The sequence below is a fragment of the Phalacrocorax aristotelis genome, chromosome 2 (genome assembly GCF_949628215.1).
Source record: "Phalacrocorax aristotelis chromosome 2, bGulAri2.1, whole genome shotgun sequence".
In the NCBI taxonomy this organism is placed as follows: Eukaryota; Metazoa; Chordata; class Aves; order Suliformes; family Phalacrocoracidae; genus Phalacrocorax; species Phalacrocorax aristotelis.
In genome coordinates, this window is record NC_134277.1 from 43,320,441 (window position 1) to 43,342,763 (window position 22,323).

Consider the following 22,323-nt stretch of genomic DNA (forward strand, 5'->3'; position numbering starts at 1 on the left):
TGTTTGAGTGGATGATTTTATTAAGTTAGCTGTAGCTGCTATATTTGCTTAGATCTGTTGAAAAGTCAAGCTTTTATTTCAATGTAAATTATTTTTTACAATAATTTCAAATCAATACAGTGGTCGGGTCAAAAAAAAAAAGGAACAGAAAGCTTTAAACACACTGATCTTGATAACATCACCCGATTTTCACTTATTTTAAAATAAAACTATAGTTTGAACTTTGCATTACAGTCCTATAACAGAAAATTTCTTGTACAATCCATCCATAGCCCTCCTCAAATTGTCTGATAAGGACTATCTGATCTGAACATTCACTTTATTCACAGCGCTGTTACATCTGACATCTCCTGGGTGGCTGTTTTTATTATACTCAATGCAAAGAAATTTAAACGCTGCATTAAGTAACAGAAAAGCGGTATATACTTTTACATCAAATTTGGGAAAAGCATTCAAAGCGACACAAGACAATAGCTTAAAAAGTAATTTCAACCTACAAGCTTAATAAATCTTTTTAAAAGTGGGCAAATCTGAATTTATTTAATTAAAAAGTATTTATAATGAATAATCTATTTTTTTCATAGAAAAAAAATCTGATGTTTTTACTCAGGTTTAAGTCTCAATCACAGGCCATGACAATTTTACATAATAAACTAATTTTGAAAGAAGTGTTCATTTTCCTAGCACACCATCCTATTTCCAAACATTTCTAGGTATTAAATGAGAGTTTAATACTTAGATATATCACAAGATCACTCTAAGATTGCTTCAATATTTATCTTAATTTCAGCTCTTCTGGCTATTGTGTAAAATCATATATTTCTCTTAAAATGTCTAAGTCTTCAATTATTCTTTAAAATATTTTAAAATCATCACAAGCATCTAAATGGAATTCAAACTGTTTTTCCAAGGAGTAGATTATTTAAAAAAACCCAGCAAGCCAACCCCAAAAATCCAAATTAAAATTAATCACAATTGCTCTGTGCTCTTAAGATTACATTTTGCTTCCTAAAAACTGATTTCTTTTCATTGTGAGGTTTAAGAAAAGGTTATTTAGTGGTTTAATCCCTTAATTTTGGTGTTTGCTTTTAAAGCAAAGAGGTTTTCATTGTGATGTTTACCTATTCAATACATGTGCAGTTTCAAGTTGGCTAAATGGAAGCAGTGAAACAGGAAATAAGCTGCCAGCAGGATGAACAGGAACTGCCAACCAAATTTTCATGTTGTATCCATGGTATAACGTCTTCAAGGAATCCAAAGAACATCGCTTCAGTTCAGGTTCTCAGAGGTCACTGAGGGTTATAATTATCTCCAAGGAATTTTCTTCACATCCTGTTAAGCTGTCTCTAAACAGCTGCGTGTGTTGCCAGGCAGCTTCACCATCCCCTCCACTTAGAACTGCTTCCAACACAACTTCCGTTGCACCAGAAAAATCTGAATAGGAGCAAAGATTTTTATCTATTGGAGGAAAAGATAAACAATTCAGTAAGCCACTGCTCCAGAAGATATAATGCTAGAATGCATGTTAAAAAGGGCAACTTGTCGTGAATGTTCAAGGATCTTAGTTGCAACTACTCAAGTTTATCTGTCAATCAGGGGCAGAAAAACCAAGAACAAACCCAAAAACCAGCTGCAAATTTTTAGTTATTATTTGTTTAGTGCTCACGCTCAGAGGACCTAGTCAAGATTGAAGCCACCACACAGAGAAGCATCTATCCTTCCTAGTAAAACACAAAAGCATCTTGCATCCACACTGAGTTCTTGCTAACCCAGCTCTGTTGCAGGTAGGGCAGTGTATATTAATAAAACTGGGCTCTGTACCAGCTTTTTATACCAATTTTGATTAAATGCACAGTATTTTCTTGACCTTGATAAGAAAGACTGAGTTGGAAAAGTCAACATACATTTGCATTTCATTTTTAGTATTTGCACAGTACTCTCTCCATATAAACTATTTATTTCCAGTTACACCTTTGCTGCATGATATAATTTGTTATTTAAATTCCACACTTACCTCCTATCAGAGCAACTTCTGCTGTTGGAGAGTGAAGTCTCCACTTTATTCTTCCACTCTGAAATGTCTGACTGCTTGTCCTAACTGAAACGTTATCTATTTTTAGACCGACTGACTCGCACTCAAACTTCCAGCTGACGGAAGCAGAGGATGACCCCTCTTTTCGGGCTAAATAAACCTGAATAGAAAGAAGACATAGTCAGTGTGTCAAAAACAGAGATGATCAACAGACATCTAATTAAACATTATAACAAGGACATAAAATCTTAAGGTAACACATTTTCATTCTTTCTGAAGCCTCTGAACCTTTAAACCTGTACATAGGACAATTTTGTATATATCTCATTTTGAACTAAGTCTGTTCCACAGTTAGGTAATTGTACACGTTCATAGTCTTTCACTAACAAACACTAATTTCTTTCAACGTGCTTGGTAAAGTCTAAGTCACGAAAATACCTCAGTTTACTACTTTAAAAAAGGCAGACTTCTGTTTTTTATATAAATGTATAGGCCAACCCACAGTTTCATTTTGTTGTTCAGTAGTGCTGATGAAGAAAACTGTAGTTAGTATTTTGGATTCTTCAGATGTGGCCGCTGGTGGCACACCACTTCTCCTAGGACTTGATACATCTTCGTTAAAGCAAATCATAGATGCTAGCATATATAAATCCTGTACTAACATTATTTGAACTGTTAGAGATTTGCATAATTCAATGTAGTCCCAATACTGTTCTAAACTTTGCCTGGCTGAACAGTCAAGCTGATACATTAACCTCCATTAAAGTTACTATGAACCCTTACAAGCTTGTGTTTTGTAATAAGCGTCCAACGATCCTTTCAAGTCTAGCATCTATTATCAGCAAACCAAGATAACAGACGTTACAGATTAAAGAGTCAAAAGTGCCATGATCCTTTCAGAATCCTTAGCTAAGAAAATTTATCAAAATTCTGTCATGTCCAGGCTTCTGATTAACGTCATACTGAACAGACTTAGCTCTTTAGTTTTTCATCTGGAAGGAAAAACCCTGAATAAAATGATAATAAAACACAGTAGTATGTTTTGCTAAAGGTCCCATCTGAATACAGAAATGTCATTGACAGACTATAAAACAGAATTTTAACGTTACTATGCACCAGGCATAAAAATGTTAATCCTCACATTTAAGAAAGCTGAAAAACCCCAAAGGTGTGAGGTGTTACACTGATTACCTATGAAAATATAACAATTTAACCTGCTTTCATGTGAATATAATCTTCATGTTCATGAAAGTGCTGATCTCTACACAATTTTTTAAAGTACCTCAGCTAGTTCTAGCGAGATGTTTCCCTTGATCAGATCCTACTGAATTGCCATATTCGAGTAAGAAAGCCAAAACACTCCATTAATCACCCCTTGGTTGAGGTACACTGAACATAGGCTTTTAGGGATAAAAACTAAAACATTAGCCTGTCTCATCTTCCATTTTAATATCCAAGCATTTAATCAGAAAAACAGAAGGATCCCTTTTGTGTCTTTTTGACTGTCCTCTAACCTTCACACCTGGCTACTCTTTTTCGAGTATTATTTGAAAGAAGTCTGAATTCAGGGGAAGGGGGAAGACTCATTCAAATTCTCTTCCGCTGGAACAATTCTTCTGGAAAAGAAGGTTTTAGAAACCCATGGATTTCAGATCTACAAGATCTTACATTCTTATTATCACCTATTATCAATCTCTGGGTAATCTGATGAAATTTGTGTTTTGTACCTGTTTTGAGTTTTGCACCATAAAGTAGTTACACTGAATAGCAAGAAAATACACAAATATGATGGAGAAGGCTACTACCAGATTGGCCAAGATGATCATCTATCTGAATCATTGTAATCATCAGCATTGCAGAGACAGCATACATAACTGATGGTCCTTTTCTGTTACTCCTGGGCTAATATCTGTAGCTACCTTTACTGTGGCTTTTACATTTAAATTCCTTTCCATTCATCATATACTGAATGATAAACAAAATATTTCTATGAAGGCTCCTTTGGCTGGTAAGTTTCTTGGACAGCTGCTGAATCAAACTCCAAACCCCTAACATGCACATCTACTAGAGGCATTACAAAAAGAACATGCCAACCCCAAACATCCTTTCTCTGTGCTGTCTCCCATAACACAAACAACGCCCAATGAAAAGTCATTTTAGATTCATACATGGACATTCTGCAGGATGCTATTCCTGTAGAACTAACATGCCTTACCCACAAGCCTGAGATATACCTGGATCTGTAGCTCCTAGCTTCTCAAAGCCATCCTATCATCCTTCATCCAGAAAAATTGAGGTGCTATTGAAAGGGTAAAGCCTTTCTGCTGGGTCTTATAGATCAGTCCCTCCCTGGTTTATCTGATTAGTAGAGCTGAGCAGAACAGCAGACTTGTAATTGGTTTCAGTGCAAAGACAATACGCTTTTTTCAAAAGTGAGCATTACTAAGCATTGGAGATTTCAAGATATAATGTGCTATCAGAATTTTAGCAGATCCTATGGAAGCAGAGAACAGTTGTCCCTCATTCTGAGTTTTTGTTACTTCTTTTTTCCTGTTGTACCCTTACCCTGTTGTAACATCTGTTATATTATTCTCCAGTTTCTTCCCTTATTCCTTCAAGCTCTTCAAGCTATTCCCCCAATGCATTTTGCAAGTAGGTTATGTATATAGCCAGCACAGAAAACCTCAGAAGACAGTTATATACTTAGCTCCATTTTTCATCAATGGGAAGCAAACTGTTGCCTAAGCTAGAAGAACATTTGGCCAGAGACCTTTCAGACCAGTAAAATGACACGGGAACAAAGCAATAACATGTTATAGCCCCTGACAGGAATGCTCAGTTCCACAGTTGGTAGCTGTTGCAGTAAAAGCTGTTTGCTAGTAAATGACCCCTTCCCATCTTACAGACATCAGTTTTCTTCTCTGATTTAGAGTATGAGACTCTTCTGCTCAGTGTCCTGACAGATGGGAAGGAGTCTGGGCAGGGTATACACTAATCTGGATAACTGACAGGTTTTTGCCTTCTTGCAGATGGAACTGTAATATTTAGAAAGACAATTTCTTCCTTTGGCTGTATATCAAAGGGATGAGATAAAACTATTCTCTAAAAGAACAAAAAAAATTTTTTTGGAGAGAAGTACTGCTTTTCAGTAAAACAGTATTGTGCGTTTGCCAAAAGGATAAGAAGGAAGCCATTTTTAAAAATTTGGTGCTTTAGCAAGGATTTTACCTATTTGCAGAGAATTTGGTCATCCTTTCCGAAAGACAAGCTAAATTTATTTTCCATTTTTTAAATCATCTGACAATCTTACCTGAAGCTTAAAAGTAACATTTACTAATGTCAGCTAAATTCTATGGGCACCAAGAGTGGTTTTGATGCCAAACATTGGCAAGGTTTTTCTATTTTACTGGAGTTATCGTACCTCTATGGTAGATTTTATGCTTTTAATAATTGTTATCCTTACCATTTTCCAATCTGTTTCCACCTTTCTCCAGATAGACTCTGCCTTCCATACAGCTGTTTCCCAGCCACCTATTTTTTCATTATTATTGGAAATCCGTGTATAACTATCTTCTACTATATTGTAGATGAGGTGGAAGAGTTTAGACGTCTTCTCCTTTTCAGAGGGAATAAAAACGACTTCTTTTCTTTTCTGAAAAATGCAAAAAATACAAGCACCCTCATTCCCCAACACATTTCAGTAAGACTATGTTACTTTTAAACTGCATGATGTAGCTTCCTAACATAGTTTTGCTGCCAGCTAAAAAAAAAATTCCCAACGCAATTTTTAAGAGATGTCATGGACAAAAGCATTTAAGCAAAACAAAAGTTTTAAACCAGTTTCCTACAATAGACCTGCACCTTTTCCAGAGGGGAGTACTAATTTTATTTTTAAAATTTCCACATAATTACTTTTAGAAGTAATTATTAACAAAATAACATAAAACTAGCAAATTTAAGTAAGATATTAACACCTTAGAAATAGAGAACTTATATGTTGAGTATATTTCTTGTACAATCCATAAGTAAATGGTTATTTTGAATAGCAAATGTAATTCTGTGATTATCATATATAGGTGCTTGTATATCACAGTTTACAAATCAACTCCAAAAAACATACGGTACAAACTTCGTAACCTCACAGTATTTTTTTGTTTTTTAAAATCTGTCATTGTTCTTAAGAGTTTCAGCAAAGCAGAAATTAAATATCCTAAACTGTGGAGAACTGAAATAAACTCTTAGTTTCTCAAACTTAATCAATCCTACAAAACGCATTAGTTTCACTTAACTGGTTCTATTTAGGATTGTCAGTTATTCTATATGACAGGATCACTACAAAACTGGTGTAATGAGTGATGGCTAAGTCACACCTTTGCATGCTGGCTCAAGCTAAATATGGCTATGGTTCTGGGAAACTGTACCTTAGCATAAAATAATTAAAAATAAAATCTTGCTTTCAGAAATAGTAAAAAACATTGATAAGAAAATCAATTGAGCTTATTATTTAAGACATTGTTCCATTTACACAATCCTAATTGCTCCCACAGTGGTTTATTTACAAAAATAGTTGGTCGAAGCCAGCTTCTAGGCTTTAGCCAATAGTAACTAATAATACAACTTTTTTTTTTAAGTTTTCCCAACTGCTTTCAACTGCCTTAAACTTTCTAGTTCTGTCACACTGTAACTAATTAAAAGGAAAAGTAGTATTTTTTAATTAACTTTTAAGAGCAAAACACACTTTAGATAAAGGATTACCAAATATTTTTAGCATCAACAGACCACCATCAATCCTCAAAAATTTCATATGCACTTCTACTGAATTCACATCAAACTTGCACCTAATGTTTTTATGTTTCACTGTTTAAACTGGATCAGTAGACTACCTACCGTAAGTGCTATTCCTCTGCAGACCATAACCATCGAACCTCTAGTTAGCTACCTCTAATATGGTCACAAGTGCAAAAGTTAAATACCTCTGGACCAATTTCACCTCTGGCTATTCGCCAGGCCATCGAACCTGATGTCCTTCCACCATATTCTCCGGGTTTAGGCGTTTTAGGAGAAATGAATTCAACAAGCTCCACAATTGTTCTTTCCAAGAGCTCTCTTTTTCTATTTTCTGACAAAGATTGTTGTCTCTGAAAATACAGTTAAGAAACAAAGTAAAAAAATTCAGAAAAATGGTGTTTGTAGTTCTGCTCTAGAGTAACCCCAATGGGGAGAAAAAGAATTGAAAAAACAGGCTAACATTTGAAGTCTAGACTGACTGTTAGAAACATTAATCTTACACCACATGTGCAAACATAGATCACTCATAACTGCATGGTTGACGTCAGTGCTTCTGCTGTGAACTTGAACGCACTATGTAGATTTCTTTCAAAATAAGGGTTTGTGCTATGTTTATAATATATTTGATTGGATGATAGAACACTTCCATAGCATATTTCCTAGCGATTCAGATGTATTTTGTGCCAGAGCTGTTCTCAATATTATTTGGGGGAAAGAGAAGGCAAGCATAATTATTGGGACAAAATTTTTCTTCTCTACAGTGGAGTGATTTGGCTGGCAACAGTCTTGGTTTTGTGATTAAGCCCAAACAAAAGATTCAGTTGGTCTCTGAAAGAGTTATTCCACAGTGACTGACTCTATCATAAACAAACTATGACATTCATACTTTTTTCAGATACCAGAAAACTGAGAAAAACATATCACCTATGCTTCCAGGTAAATTAGTGGAAAAGAGGAAGAATTATATAACACGCTTTCTTTGCCCACATGAATAAAACTACAGACATTTTTTTGGTACACAACTTTAAAAAATTCATTGAGAGGCTGGGGTTTTGTCTCCACGATTTTCACATCAAGTATACAGAGCTGATATGTGAAGCCTGCTTCCTTAACTGTGGATACATTTACACAGGATTGGAAAATTAAGTTCAACATTGAGTACACGAATGATTACACATCACCTTTTTTTCTACTTTGGTGATCTCCCAAGGCATGCACACTCATCCCACTAGGACCTGAAACTTCAGGTCAACAAGTGTTCCAATTATCTCAAAAACAGTCCTGACCTCAGGAAGTTTTGCTATTAGGGATCAGAAAAAGAGGCATTTGAAGGGTTTTTGTTCCAGACGACAATGTGGAATTGCATAAAGGAAAGTAGATACAGAGAAATTATTAGAAACAGCTCCAGCTGAACAAATTCCAGCTGCCAAATAGCAGGTCTACCACAGCAAGGGGGAAATACACCTCTGCTTGCATTGATGGGTGATGAGCAGTGACTCCAGCAGTTCCTCATGAAACACCAGGCCTTCCTGAATCTAACACTTGCCTGGGAACTTCGGGTATCCATATGCAGTACTATAGATCTCACTCCAACTCAGAGGAAGTTTGATATCGCTTACCTTAAGTTAGCGATACTAATCTACAGTTTTCTTTGAGCCAATTTGATGTGGGGAAACCCAGTGTCAGGGGTCACTACCCCTGAAATTATTGATGCCACACTGAGAATTGGTTGCCCTTGCTCTGCAGCTGTTGTAACAGTATCTGAAAGAAAACTGTTAAAGAACAGTGCTTCAACACAAAAGGGGTGTTTCAGAAGATGGGCCTCTTCTATGTACGATACAAGAAATCAGTATGTTCCTCAATTGTAAACAGTACAAGCACGCTAATCCTTGTCATCTCCCCCCACGCAGTAGACTGTTGAATATAAATGCTAGCAGCCTATAAGACACGCGCAATGCTCAGACTCTGCAGCGATCAACAGTGCCTCTGCTGGGAAAACCTGTAACTACATTTCCTATAAATGACATTGTCATCAATAGCGTTCGTGTACTGAAGAGGATTCCAAGAACTCCATTATCAACTGCCATGGCTCAAACTTCCTGCTTTTGTTTTTTCTTGAGGTGTTCCCCTCTACATACATGCTCAGGCCCCACCTTTCTTTGGCAGACAAAGGGAATAGGAAGGAAGAGGGGTTGATAACTGCAGCTTTAAAATCAGTTCTGCATCACGTGCAAGTTATGCTGTTGATGCTTCCTGAAGGAATGTGTTTTGAGAGGTAGATAACCTGTGATTTAAGTGGACCTGCTGCTGTATAAGCAACAGATAATTTGAGGGTAGAAGTCCAATTTCAAACCTCTAAGCAAGGAATACTGGTTCATCTCACATCAATCACCATGAGACGGTTGCAGTTCAACCTAAATTACTAGCTTTCCTCTTAAGAACCAACCTGGCTGTAGCTATAATAATTCAAAATCACTACTAAAAAACACAGCCTGGAACAAATAAAAAATTATTTCTTTCTCTGCCCCACCATCCAATTTGCCATGAAGGCAGTGGAAGTTCAGGGTCCTCTCCTGCTTTCTATAGGGGTAGCATACAATGGGCTGGAATAGGGCAGTGCCCAAAGTAGGTGAAAAAAAACTTTGTAGTCAGGATGTGATATAGTACTATAAAATAACATCACATGGTAGGTAACCTGCACACTACACACCCATTTAGGAATGCCTGACCCAAATAAAACACACACAGTACTTCTGAGCAATAAAATAGCGTACTGAATAGCTTAAATTATCCTTGCCTCTTTTCCATCTAACAGTGACAATCACTCAACATCCTTTGAACTGTTGTGCTGTCTCTGCTTGGCCACTAAACAGACAGACATGCAGAGAAATAATGACCAGAACCATTGCTCTTTATGCAGGAAAGCACAATAATGATCTTTTAGATTCCATTTTCACTAACATTGCAGTCTAGGTGATAATGTGTACTGCATACTGTGCTTCTTTTTAGTTGTAACTTTGAAGAATTGAGCTTGAAAGACGCAGTGTTGGAGTTCTGCATCAAAAGATACAAAGACTATAATCCCTCCTAGTGGGGAACCAGTCTCTAGGAGGTGATGGGAAACGGGAAAGTTAGTGGAGGCTTCTGCCTACATCAGTTATCTGCTGCATAGGCTGCAGTGAAGGAAACAGCATACCAGCTGAAATGGAGACTTCTGACTGCGCAGCGTAATGGAAACCTGCTATAACATGTCTTGATAGTTCTAGGGGTGAGCTGTCTCCCCCCCTACTGAACACAGAAGCTGCTCAGTAAGACACGGAGATCCTCAGACAGCAACTTTTTAATGTCCCCTTTATTCCAACTGCATCGTCACCTTGGTATGAATTTTAGAAAAAGTCCTTTGCTAAAAAAAACCCAGTTTTTCTTTCTTGCATTTCTCCTAGTCAATCTGACGGCAAACTGCCTCTAACTTCCTGAAATTCAATCCCAACTATAACAGACAAGAAAAAAGGAGTAAGAGCTGTTACTCACAGGGATTTAATTTATTATCCATTTAATAAACTAAATAAATCAAACATTCGGAACAGCAACTGGGCAAAAGGAAGTGTGTGTGGGAGGAAGGGACTGTGAGTATGCGTTCAGCTTGTAAAAAGGGAAAGTAAATTGTTCCTTGAATAAGATACCATCAAAAAGACTGACAAAGGTGTTCTAATAGAATTGCAAGACAGCTGGAAAGCAGTAGGGAAAGTATGCAGCAGAGAGAAGAATGGGCTGGGATTTTCCACGTGTAGGGAAAAGACGACTGGAGAAATACAAGAGTGTCTTGGAAGCATGTGTATACCTTTCTTCCCTGTTCTTGGTTTTTAATGAAACTTTCATTTAAAACATGACCAGAATGGCTGTTCTTTCTGTTTGAAAAGCGTTCCTGTCAGCCCACAAGATGCACAGTGCTGTAAAGCAGGTGTAAAAAAATAAGAAACAGTCCAGTAGACCAACATGCAGCATCATTTGTTTGAAGTGGCAATGCACTTATTTACTGGAGTTCCCTAGACTTCTGCAAGTGAAACACAGCATGATTCTATAGCAACATCACTCAGGTGAGAAGGTCAGGCAAGCCAGCCCATAAGTCAGTTGCCTATACTCTCCTGATTCCATCAGTCTTGTCAGAGTAATTCTTCATCTTATTAGCACCTCATTTCCAAGGTTATCTCTACCTAGGGACAACTGGTGGAGAAGAGTCTCATGACTGGTTTCTATTGCCAGAATACCAGAAGAAAGGCCCCTCAGATCAGTTTTGTAGGCAGCAAGTGTTCAGTACTCAGAGAGGACACCATTAAATTCCTGCAACCCTGCACAAAGCACATGCATCGCTCAGCCTGAATTTCTGACCCTTTACCTCTTTTTATTTTGATGCTCTGCAGCCAGCCTTCTCAATGCTCTGCTATGTGACTCCAGTTTTCATTGGTGATAAAATATTTGAGGCCAGGGCTTGAAATCTTAAGTCCAGCTCAATTCTTCATACTCTTAGTGTGTGGCTATAACCCTCAAGCCAGCTGGCCTCTAAAAAGGCATAATCTGTTAATTAAGCCATGAGCTATATACTGTCACAGGAACTAAAAGCTTCTATGCACAGGAATTAGCCCTGGAAGGAAGTGGGGACAAAATGGAACCTTACAGATGGTTCAAGGTTTTGTGGTATTCCAGCATATCGAGTAAAGAAAAGTTAATCCTGTTGTAAGTAGGGAGTGGAAAAAGCTTAGTAGGGAGGTGCGAGTGCACTCAGGTTCTGTGACTAGGGCACGCAGGTGCAAATGGCTTCATGTGTTTTGGGGACATCAGGCATATGTGGCTCTGAGCCAAAGCTCTACTGATGGGATCAACACTTCTTGAAAGTCTTGAGAACAGCTTGTGAATCATTCCTCTCAACTCCTAAAGCTTGTAAAAAAGTCACAGGAAACAAATTAGGCCTACACTTCTTATAACTACAAATACTATTGTTTTCAAGTTACAGCATTATTAATGTAGAAGTTGCTCAGCCACCCTCAAGAAGTCCATGTAGTTACAAAGTAGTTGTAGTTTACCCCCAATATCTGTTGATGCACAAGTCTACTCCAAAGCCATCAAGAAAACATATACACACACTGTATGTATTATATATACATGCGCACCATACTGCGTAAGAGATAATATGATAATCCTTTTACATACCATTCTTTATCTTATTTCACGTAAGTTCAGCACTATGTCTGATTCTTACATGTTCAGTGTAAAATGAGGTCTGCACAGTTAGCCGCATTTTACATTCCATAGTGCATGGACATTCCTATCAGGTTACCAAATGCATTCCTTTGTTCAAGGATTTCACATTCTGGAAAGGCAATTATGTTTCCCTTAAAGACATCCATTTAAGAAAAGTTACATACCCTTTTATTTAATGCGTTAATTGTTTCACGTAGTGTAGCTTCACTGAGTGCTGTCCTTCTAGAGAGTACTTCTTCATGCTTACAGCTGTATCTCCAGGTGACATCAACAACCTCGAGCACAAGTTAAAGAAGAAAATAAAGCAACCAAAAATTCCCCGTGTATCCTGCTTCATTTAAAGAAGCTAGCTCAAAGTATGTTTTTCTATAATAATTCTGGAAATCACACTAAGATGGAATACAATACACACTTGCCTCAGGGCAAATTTGGTTTTTATTATCATTACTCCTACCTCATCTTTGGAGAATGCAATTATGTAGGAGAGCTGCTTTCCCCACCCAGTTTCATAAAGAAGAGGTTTATCGCAGACGTTTTCACACGGATCACAGTGAAGCCATCTTTTCTGAGATGAAGAATATACTTCAGTCCACGCATGATCTATGTAACAAAGGCCAAGAATAAAGAATGAATTGTAAGGATAGATCCTCTCTTCTAATATTGCAAAATATTGTAACCTTTCCTGATTTATTAAATGAAGGAACAGGTGAAAGAACATAATTTCTGTTCATCTACATTCAGAAAAGTTACCAGAGCTTTCTCTTTCTATCTTAGGATCATGTTCCGTTAGATTCAACTACAGATTGTATCACTCTGAAGTCAATGATCTGACCTTAGTTGCAGAACTATATTTCATCTTATCAGGCAAGACAGGAAATTGAATTTATATTGTCTTTGTTTGCTGAACTGCATAACTTTATATGCTGCCTGATGGCTAATATAATCTGAGAACCATAAAAATATATAACCTTATTTTGCATAGGTTTGTATTAACATTACGATATTCTAGAGTACTGATACCTGTACAGTCCCAGACATATCTAGCTTCAAACCCGACAGCTCTGCAACACAGCGTAAAACAGTTAGCCCACTCGCCACAGCGTCCGCATCTGGTTTCCAGAAGTTTTTCGGGGTGGTTATACCTACAGGAGAAAACCAAAACAAAACCAGAATGTATTTTCAATTATTTCACCTTTCAAAGTCTTTACATCATGCCTGTCCTTGGACAGATTTCAGTGCCAGTCAGTCCACAGAAGACAATGGAAATGATTGCTGTACTGCACAAAACAAGTGCGAGCAGAATGCTGCTTTTACTTGGACTCACATGACTGTCACACATTTATCGCAGCACTGAAATGAATGTTTTTTTCAGTTTTCAAAATTGACTTAGACTTCATCTTAAAATATGATTTTTGTATGCTGGTCCTTTTGAAGGTTCACAAAAATATCAAAAAATTGGATATTTGCTCTTTCACTAGGCTCAGCAAAAGATGTGCATTAACCTTTGTGATTTCCCACAGAAATGAAAGTTTTCCTTGAAATAACAGAAACCTACCTACATCCTATGCCAATATTAATGTATTGCATTTAGAAGTTGTACTTTACCAAATTAACAGTAAAAAAAATAATATCAGACAAGTATTCAGAATAGGCCACATAAAAGAAAGCAATATTTTGGTTTTAAAAATCTCTAATCTTATAGAGCAACTGCTGATTCATCAACCATCCTATCAAGTTGCTTAAAATGGCTTCTCTAATCTTTCAATCAACAACTTGCCACTTATTCACAAAACGCACAACTGCAAAACTGTTTCTGGAAAGACAAGAAAAAAAGACAAAGCAAATCTCTGTATGCTCACCTTGGGAACCTATTACAGTGCTGACATAGCTTGCAGTAATGATTTTCCACTCGACTGACGTTCCACCTTTGATCATCATCAGTGGGCAACAGGTAGTCACTTTTAGGCTCTGTCTGCCCACCACACCTGCTGCAAGGAACATTATTTACCCAATGAAAAAAGTCATTCTTAAACCAGTCCAAGAGCTCCAACAACAAGAAGTCATCTTCATTCACACGTGCATCTGTAAAATTTACACAACGCAGTTAGGTCAAATGAAAAAAATAACTTAGTTGAACTTCCCAGTATCTACATAAATGACCACCTCTGGGCCTTTATTACATTTTAGAAGTCTCATTATAAAACAACCTTCGTATGTTTCTTAAGCACACACAAAAACAAGATCTAAATTCTCAACACTGAATAATATCAAACTGTATATCTAAAGAACAAAATACTGCACTCCTAAACGCTACAGCTAGAGTAAGAATAAGGAATTGCTCAGCAAAACAAGTTAGGTACACAGCAAAGCCCAGCAAAGTTCCTCATGCCCCCCATATTCTTCCAGGGCCTTCAGAAGAGTGTGTGCTAATTATTTTTCTGCTCCTAAACATCCTTTTCCCATTCTTAGCTATTAAACTAGGAATTACAACTGTTTTGATTTCATAATCCCAAAGAACCAGACACTGGAAGCAATTGACAACCAGGTGTAATATGAACAGAGTTTCTACAAGCACAGCTTGATTATTGTAGAACATATGCATATACCATGTGAACAAAGTTGAGTTTGTTTATAAATTCAGCAAATAAACACCTTTGTCAGCTTACCCAAGCTAGACACAGGATGTCTTTACTTTTCTACTCAAGCCAATTCCACCATACTAGACCAACCAGACTCTCTGGCCCATTTTCCTGTGTTCACAACAAGGTGTGAGAATCTACTCACGCACTGTCACTATTCTGCCACCGGGAAATAACCCCACTTTACCTAACTAAAAAATTTAAAAATCCAGTCTTCCAAAAAAGATCCATCCCTTCTAACTCCTTAGAGTCTTTAAATGTACATTCTGCTCCAATGCCTACAGAGATATTCTTGCTTCTCAGATTCACAAACATTCAAGTAAGTCCTCCTATTAACTCCATCACCTAGGCCACACTGTAATCATAGGTATTAATACTTGGTCATTTTATGTATTACAGATTGCTTGTAGTCACAGTGCAGACAGGTCTGACTAATGAATATGAAGACAAAAATAATTTACAAAAATGCTGTTTAAAGGAAGTTGAAGGAAGTTGTATCAAATTTGTGCACTATCTCCTTTTTCAGAATGGCAAAGAAAGACTAGGTAAGATACGTGTTTTACTTATTTAAGATCGATTCACATCTTTCTCTGAAGCTGAAGTAGGCTTTGGTACAAAAGACTCTGTGGGAACCCTAACTATTAAACACACATGGCCAAGACCATGAAGCGCAAGAGAAAAGATCATCTGTTAATGAAAGCAGGAAAACCTGACTTAACTGTAGTAAAATTTTCATTTTTACTTATTTTATGTGAAAAACATTTGTGCTGAAACACTCAGGCAAGGTGTTATTGCTTACAAAATGGATATGCTTGTACATTCAAACTTTCTGATGAAAACTGAATGAGAAGATCATGAGCACAGGCCATATTCTCTTTTCACAGATAACAACATACAAACCAGAATCCATCTATGAAAATATGACTGCTACCATATGAATATTCTTTTCTTAGCTTGTAAAATAAATCCTTCATGAAAACATTGCATGGAAAGAATGACGAATGTGATTTATTTGAACGGAAAACAGTTGGCTGTGACGTGCAGCTATTTTTGACTGCACAATCCATCTTTCTAATGAAAATGGTAAAGGGAACAGTAAAAAAAATCCTGTACTTCTAATCAAATGACCATAATCTTCCTAGCCTTTATGAGCCAAAAATGCCTATTATGAATTGTAAGGGAAGTCCTAAAAACAAGTGTCCCCCAGCACTAAGCAGTTATTCCCACAGATGGCAGTCTCAATACAGTGATACAGACAACACAAAGAAGCTGAAAGGCCCAATTATCCATACATCTCACACACAGCCCACTCCAAAAGGAATGTTTCTGTAAAATACTTTAAAAATGCTTTCAAACTGGCACAATCCAAAGCATTGGAGTTCCATTCCTTCTCCTTTATTTGTACCTAAATTAAGTTCTGGAAGCCATTTTGAATAGATCAGCTTGACAGCTTGGGAAGAAGCACCTGGAAACACCATTCTCCTCCTCCCTTCTCGTTTTTAATAACGTGTATGGCAGAATTAGAGCAGTCTAAAAGGTATTCTCGTCTTTATTTTCCTTTTTAAAGGAATTTAAATAGTTTTCATTTATTACTGCTAAGTACCTTTTCCCCATTGCATTGCTCTATGCTGCTGAATGAGAAAGCCTTGTACTTGATTTTGTGGCTCCCTACTTTCCAGTATAGCTTTAAAAAAAAAAGAGAAAAATTACTAAGAAAATCCATTGCCAAAAATTTCCTTACGCCAAAGGCACAATCACTTATCAGCATGTGGCTGTATGAGACATCTCAGTCTTTCATAAAAAAAGACGAGGAGAGCTTATTTTTGGTTTGCAAATCAACAACACTCCCATCAAGTTAGTAGAATTGCTTCAGAGTCTTTTATCAAAGATTCACAGTGAAAAGGATTTTTTGGTGCAAATATGGTCTTAGAATCAGGGGATTTTTAATATTTATCTTGTACGAGTAAAATTTCACTCTATTGCTGAAACAAATTTACACCTGTCACTTGACAATAGAAATATGTCATTTTTAACTGACAAAGACTTTGTGTATTCAAACAAATTTGCATTTATGAAGAAAATACAAATTTTAGCCACTGATGCCACAAATATTCACGCCTATATTTCACCCTAGCTCCAAGAGGGATAGCATGTGAACAACCCTATTCACTTAAGCATTTGCAAGAAAGGTGACTCTTTGAATCAGGATGTCTTGGAAAAGTCTCATACAAAACCTCACCAATAATATCACTTTAAAAAGAGAAGAGGTATTTGGAAATTTTGTTCTGAAATTGAAATTATAGTACATACAGGAAAACTGCACTCCAACAATTTCAAAACAATGATTACTCAAACAAGAAGTTCCCCTCCTCTTGCTCTAGCTATTTTGCTCTAGATATAAGAAATACAACAATACATGCCCACCCCATGTTTCCCCAGCGTTATTTACTACTAGCTCAGAAATTAAGAGGTCAAAATTTCTACATGAAAGCAGTAAAGGATGGATGACAAAAATAAAATTTAAAAAATTAACAAAACTAAGAGTAGCAAATTTGAAAATTAGGAAGAAGGTAATTCTAATTTAGAAACAGCATTTGGAACCTGCAGACTTATGACTAAATCCACACACCTAAAGCATAGTAGATATATGCCTCATCCAGATATTCAAAAGAACATTTCTAGTTTTATATACAGTATCACTTTGTAGCATTACCTTTGTCCAGTCTTGTAGCTTGTGCTAGCTTTTTCTGAGCCTTCCCTTTCAATTGCTGGAGGGGAATAGAAGCTAGTGCTTTCTGCTGAATAGAAGGATCCTCATACATCAACACAAGATGCTTAAATTTTGTTTGAAGCATTTTCAAGATTTTTGCAGCCTGCAAACAAGATGATTTATGAACTTCCACCTTAAGCCAGAAGAACCAAGCTCTCCTATTTTAGTTTAAGTCAGTCATAATTCTATACTTACAGTTACAATATATATTCCTTTACAGGTGAAATGTTTATTTGTAAAGATATAAATAAAAATTGCAGATACCACCACCCAACCTGTGAAGCCAGCCTTGTCATCTTTGAGCATTCTTAATGGTGTCCTGAGTGACACCATTACTCATTCAGGGAAAAAACTGTTTTTAAAGACACCTCTGATGTCAAAGTTTCTGACTTGTTCCTCCCCACCCCCATCATTTCTTTTGGACACCTTTACCTGAAATCCACGAAAGAACCTATAATCCATTCCATTTCCTGGACACTGCTGCACCAGTTCACAGCACTCTATTATTGATGAATGCTGCTTTTCAATTTCTTATTCATGAAGGCTGCTTGTCTCTTTCTACTTCTTTCTCTCACAGATCAACTCTGATACAGACCTGAACAGATAGCCCTGTGACGATATACTGAACAGTGTGTTTCACTAGAAATCGAATAATAAAACAGGCTTCTCATTCAGTTTTCCTAGGCGTCACTTAGTGGCAACTACATATTGCACGCAATAAGGGACACCTGTATCTACTAAAATAAATAGCTAAAGTTAGTAACAGTGGATTTAGTAGCTGAGCAAATTATGCCCATTTAAAGTGGGACAACACAGAAAGTTAAATGGGATTTTAAAATTAAGAGTCTGGCATATCTGGGGAGGAAGCCTGTGGCACTGTTAAAGTACTTTTTGTCTACTGCTAGATCATGCTTTGGTCTTTAGCTTTGTTAATTACCATGTTTGTTTCACCAAAAATCCCACAATTCCCTGAGATGCTAGCAGCAAACGCAACATAACACATGGGTATGAGAACTCTTCAGGAGATAACTTCTTTTAAAGGAGCATTTAAATTAGGAGTGATTATTTTGATGCTGGACAGTGCTGCAGGACCAGCCCTTGCTTTTCATAATTGCTGAAACAGAACAGAACTGGTTTCGCTCTTCCTAGAGCTCATCAGCTGTAGGTAACTGGTTTAACATCATAAATCCAATTGTGTTCGGATTCACTTTAATGCAAGTTGAATGAACAGGAATACGGGAAGTTAGGGACTGCCAATGGCTTATAGATCTTCATGTTCTGTCAGCTTCCTGAAAGAGTGTTCAGAGATATTGCTCAGCATCACAGAGTGTCTCCCAGATTCTTTGACAGTTCAGATTTTCCCACTGGCAAACACCATCAGTGTTACAATAATGCCTAACAGGTTTCATGGAAGCCACTGTATACCAATGAAGTCTTATGCAAGCATCTACAAGTGTGGTGAACCTCACTGCAAATCTGATTTTGGATACCTCTTTCCTCCAACAAACACTATGTCAACCAAGAAGGGATCAGAATCCATCCACCAGAATGACTAGCCAGAGCTTTCCTTTCTCCAAGTCTCAAGAAAGCCTTACGAAAAGAAACACAGAAGAGGCATAGATGAGGCAAAATAATGATGGGTTACGTTCCCTAGAACTGCGCTATTTAGCAATATTCCTGTGCTATCCCAAGTAAGCTACTTTTCCCTGTGCTTGCCAGGACTCCCATGAATCACAGGTGTAATGCGTAGGCAAGAAACAAAAATGCCCGCACCACAAAAACCACTTTGAGTCTCTCTGACATCTGACAGCAGCGCACACAGCAATACAACCATTCCTCTGCAGTATACTCACTGAAAAGCTAAACACCTATTGCTGTGCAAGCAAAATGGCCAACTCACAGCCAGAAGGCATTTTATGAACTTCTGCCCCATCACCCAGACTATACAGACCAAATTCAATGGCTCAGAGAGCAATCAGCTGAAATACAGCATTCTAACTGAGTACTAACACTGCACTAGCAATGTCTCTAAATTGTAATAAGTTTGGTCCCACCACCCGTGTTGAATCTCAAGAAGCAAGAAAAGTAATATTTGCAGAGAAATAGATCCACAGCTCTGACGGCTAGTATACGTCAGGGCAGAATAACTACAAGTGAGAAGGATTAACCTCAAAATACATAGTGTCTACTTGAAATCTGCAACATTTTTTTCATTGCAAGATCTACGCAACTTTTAAAGCTTTAAAGCTCCAGTTCTAACCATTATTGCAGCAAGTCACTCTAGAGGTTTCATAATCACTTCTAACCACCGTTGCAGAAGTGGCTGAAACAGTAAAAACCAAAAAGCACCAAAAAAACCCACAAACAAATTCATATAAACCTGGTCAGTATATTTCAGAGGCAATTACTAGCACGCTAACATAATTAGATTAAATGGCTCAATATTCCAATGCCTACAAGAGCTCCTTTCCCAAAGGACATTGTGCGTGATGATGGGTCACCGAGTGCTCTCTCTCCCCAAAAGCCATCACTTCAATCTATGCTTTGCCATTTCTCTTCCACTGATCTTGGGCAGGTATTGGGAAGAAATAGTATGTCATAGTTGGGTATCCAACAATATACTGACAATATCACTTAAAAAGAGACAAAACTCTGTTTAAGGATGTATGAGAAACGACCTTTTGGAAGGATTCATCATACAGCAACTTTAGGTGACTCTGGTTCTAGGGGGAAAAACTCTTTAGCAAGTTAAACCAAAGCATCCTTCAAAGCTTCTATCAAAAGGAATAACTTCATTTTTCAAAGTTGTATGAGGTTGTTAAGAGTCTTCACCCATCAGGCCAGCTATCAACAGATGAAAGGACTCTGCCTCTCTGTCTTGATAGGGAACTTCACCTCGACCTCTTGGACAAGGGAAACACAGCCTCCATAACTATAGATTTGTCCTTGCCCAGCTAAATTCCTGTGTCTCACAAGTGTCACATCCAAAAAACGAAAGCCCTCGTCACAGACTACACATAGAGGTCATAATGAATGAACTGAGATGCCAACAATTATAAACATTACGGTTGTGCTCCTGTTCTTTTGCTGGCTCTCAAATACCAAACACAGTCTTAGCTTCCCACCCCTCCTCTGTTCTTCCACCTTGCTGTCCCCTTATAATACAAACCAGCTTTTTCTTCCATGACACCCTGATCAATAAAACATTTATGGACATCTTCAACAAAATCTCTTGCTAATATTCTATTTATGGCATATTTCATGTTGAATTTGCATGGAGACTGAAGAAAACACTCAAAAACTCCAGAAACCATTGGAAGACTAAAAAATTCCTCTGGTCCAACCTCCTGCTCAAGGCAGGGTTAGCTATGAGAGCAGACCAAGTTACTCTGGCCTTGTCAGGTCTTGAAAATGTCCACATTTGGAGACTACACAGCCTCTCTGAGCAACCTGTCCCAACAGTTAACTTTTCTTCAATCTTTATATTCAAGATCAGTACACCTACAAAGCTTTCAGGTTATAATTACCACTTCAAGAGATTGCACAGGTGATGTTTCTGGCTGCTGACGAGCAGGGGCAAGAACAGAGTCAGCAGGTCTTGAAGGCTGATGTGCAACTGTCTGAGTGCTGGCCACAGTTTCAGAGGATCCTGTTCTGTGGGTTTGATTTGACTCATTCAGTCTGCTGTTCCTCTCTCCAGCAATTAAGTCTCTGATTTTACGTAGCTGCTCAATTGAAGCTTCTTTAGGGAAAACCAGGTGAGTATCTCCCTGAAATTTAGACAAATTAATTCAGCAGTTACTGCATGTCTAAGGTACTCAGTGCTCGTATCTCTAGCTAACAGCTATATTGTTTACTGGAAGTTATCATGCTAAGGCTTGGCAGGATTCAGCCTTTGGACTAGGTCCCTTACAGCAGAAGCTATTAGATCAAGAACCTACAGTCAGTCTAGAAAAAAAGGGCTCATAACAACATGCTTTTGTTAGTAACTTATTTTGTAGAGCCACACATGGACAACGCAATTATGATTTGGCAGAGAAAGCAGCAACAACAGAAATGAACAACAAATGCTCAGTTCTCACAGTACAGCAGCGAAACGCTAGGCAACACAGGAGGACAGCCAATGTTGGGGGAAGAAGCCTCTAGAATGACATCTGCTGGGAATTCTCTTCCATACCGATATCTTTTAGGTTTTATACGTTTTCAGAGAGGAAATATTATTCTTATTGAGACCTGTACCCAGCTTGATTTCTGGGTTCCTATTTTTGATTGTAACAGGATTACTGGTAGCCTAACAGAAGATTAGTAATTATGACAGAAGCAAATATCTTAGCATGAAGAATTAGGTTACTAAAAACATAAATATCTGGAAGCATTCATACCATAAGAGTTTCAGTTTCTACCACTGCAGCACTTCTATTTATTAAACTGAGTAATTTGTTTATCCACAGTCACCCTAGGTCACCTATCATTGCAGATGCAGTGTTTCCCTTTAACACTTTAAATCACCACAAAACTAAACAGAATGTATCAATCCAGCAGAAAGCCCTCATTTTTTAATTGATAAAGTTGGCTTACCAAGCAGAGACAAAAGAAGGAACAATTTTAGTTATTGCAGTTGAAGAGAAGTTTGTAAGCTCCAGACTCAATTGGCACAATAACCATAAGACTGAGCCAACATTATCTTAAAGATCTGACAGAAGTGGAAGTAGCACCTTATAACATGTTTAAAATTACTATGTTGTTACTGCTTGCATGCTTCACTAGCTACACTGACTATCTCTTGGCTAAAACATGTCATTAAAAGTCATCTCCAGAGTACCAGCACAAGAATA

The 22,323-nt window shown here is 37.5% G+C and overlaps 1 protein-coding gene across 2 annotated transcripts in view; it reads right to left on the minus strand.

The window, feature by feature from the left end:
• NGLY1 (N-glycanase 1) overlaps window positions 1-22,323 on the minus strand; it is a 25,039-nt gene continuing 2,716 nt past the window's right edge. Inside the window, exons 3-12 of one of the 2 annotated variants that reach the window (XM_075083254.1) lie at window positions 21,016-21,258; window positions 17,432-17,591; window positions 13,939-14,161; window positions 13,100-13,221; window positions 12,534-12,679; window positions 12,244-12,354; window positions 7,006-7,170; window positions 5,496-5,684; window positions 2,015-2,192; window positions 1-1,458 (exon numbers count right to left, since the gene is read on the minus strand). In XM_075083254.1, coding sequence (XP_074939355.1) covers window positions 1,283-1,458; window positions 2,015-2,192; window positions 5,496-5,684; window positions 7,006-7,170; window positions 12,244-12,354; window positions 12,534-12,679; window positions 13,100-13,221; window positions 13,939-14,161; window positions 17,432-17,591; window positions 21,016-21,258 — 1,713 coding nt within the window. In that variant the 3' untranslated portion in view covers window positions 1-1,282. The remainder of the gene's footprint in view (window positions 1,459-2,014; window positions 2,193-5,495; window positions 5,685-7,005; window positions 7,171-12,243; window positions 12,355-12,533; window positions 12,680-13,099; window positions 13,222-13,938; window positions 14,162-17,431; window positions 17,592-21,015; window positions 21,259-22,323) is intronic. The other variant, XM_075083255.1, reaches the window with a different exon arrangement.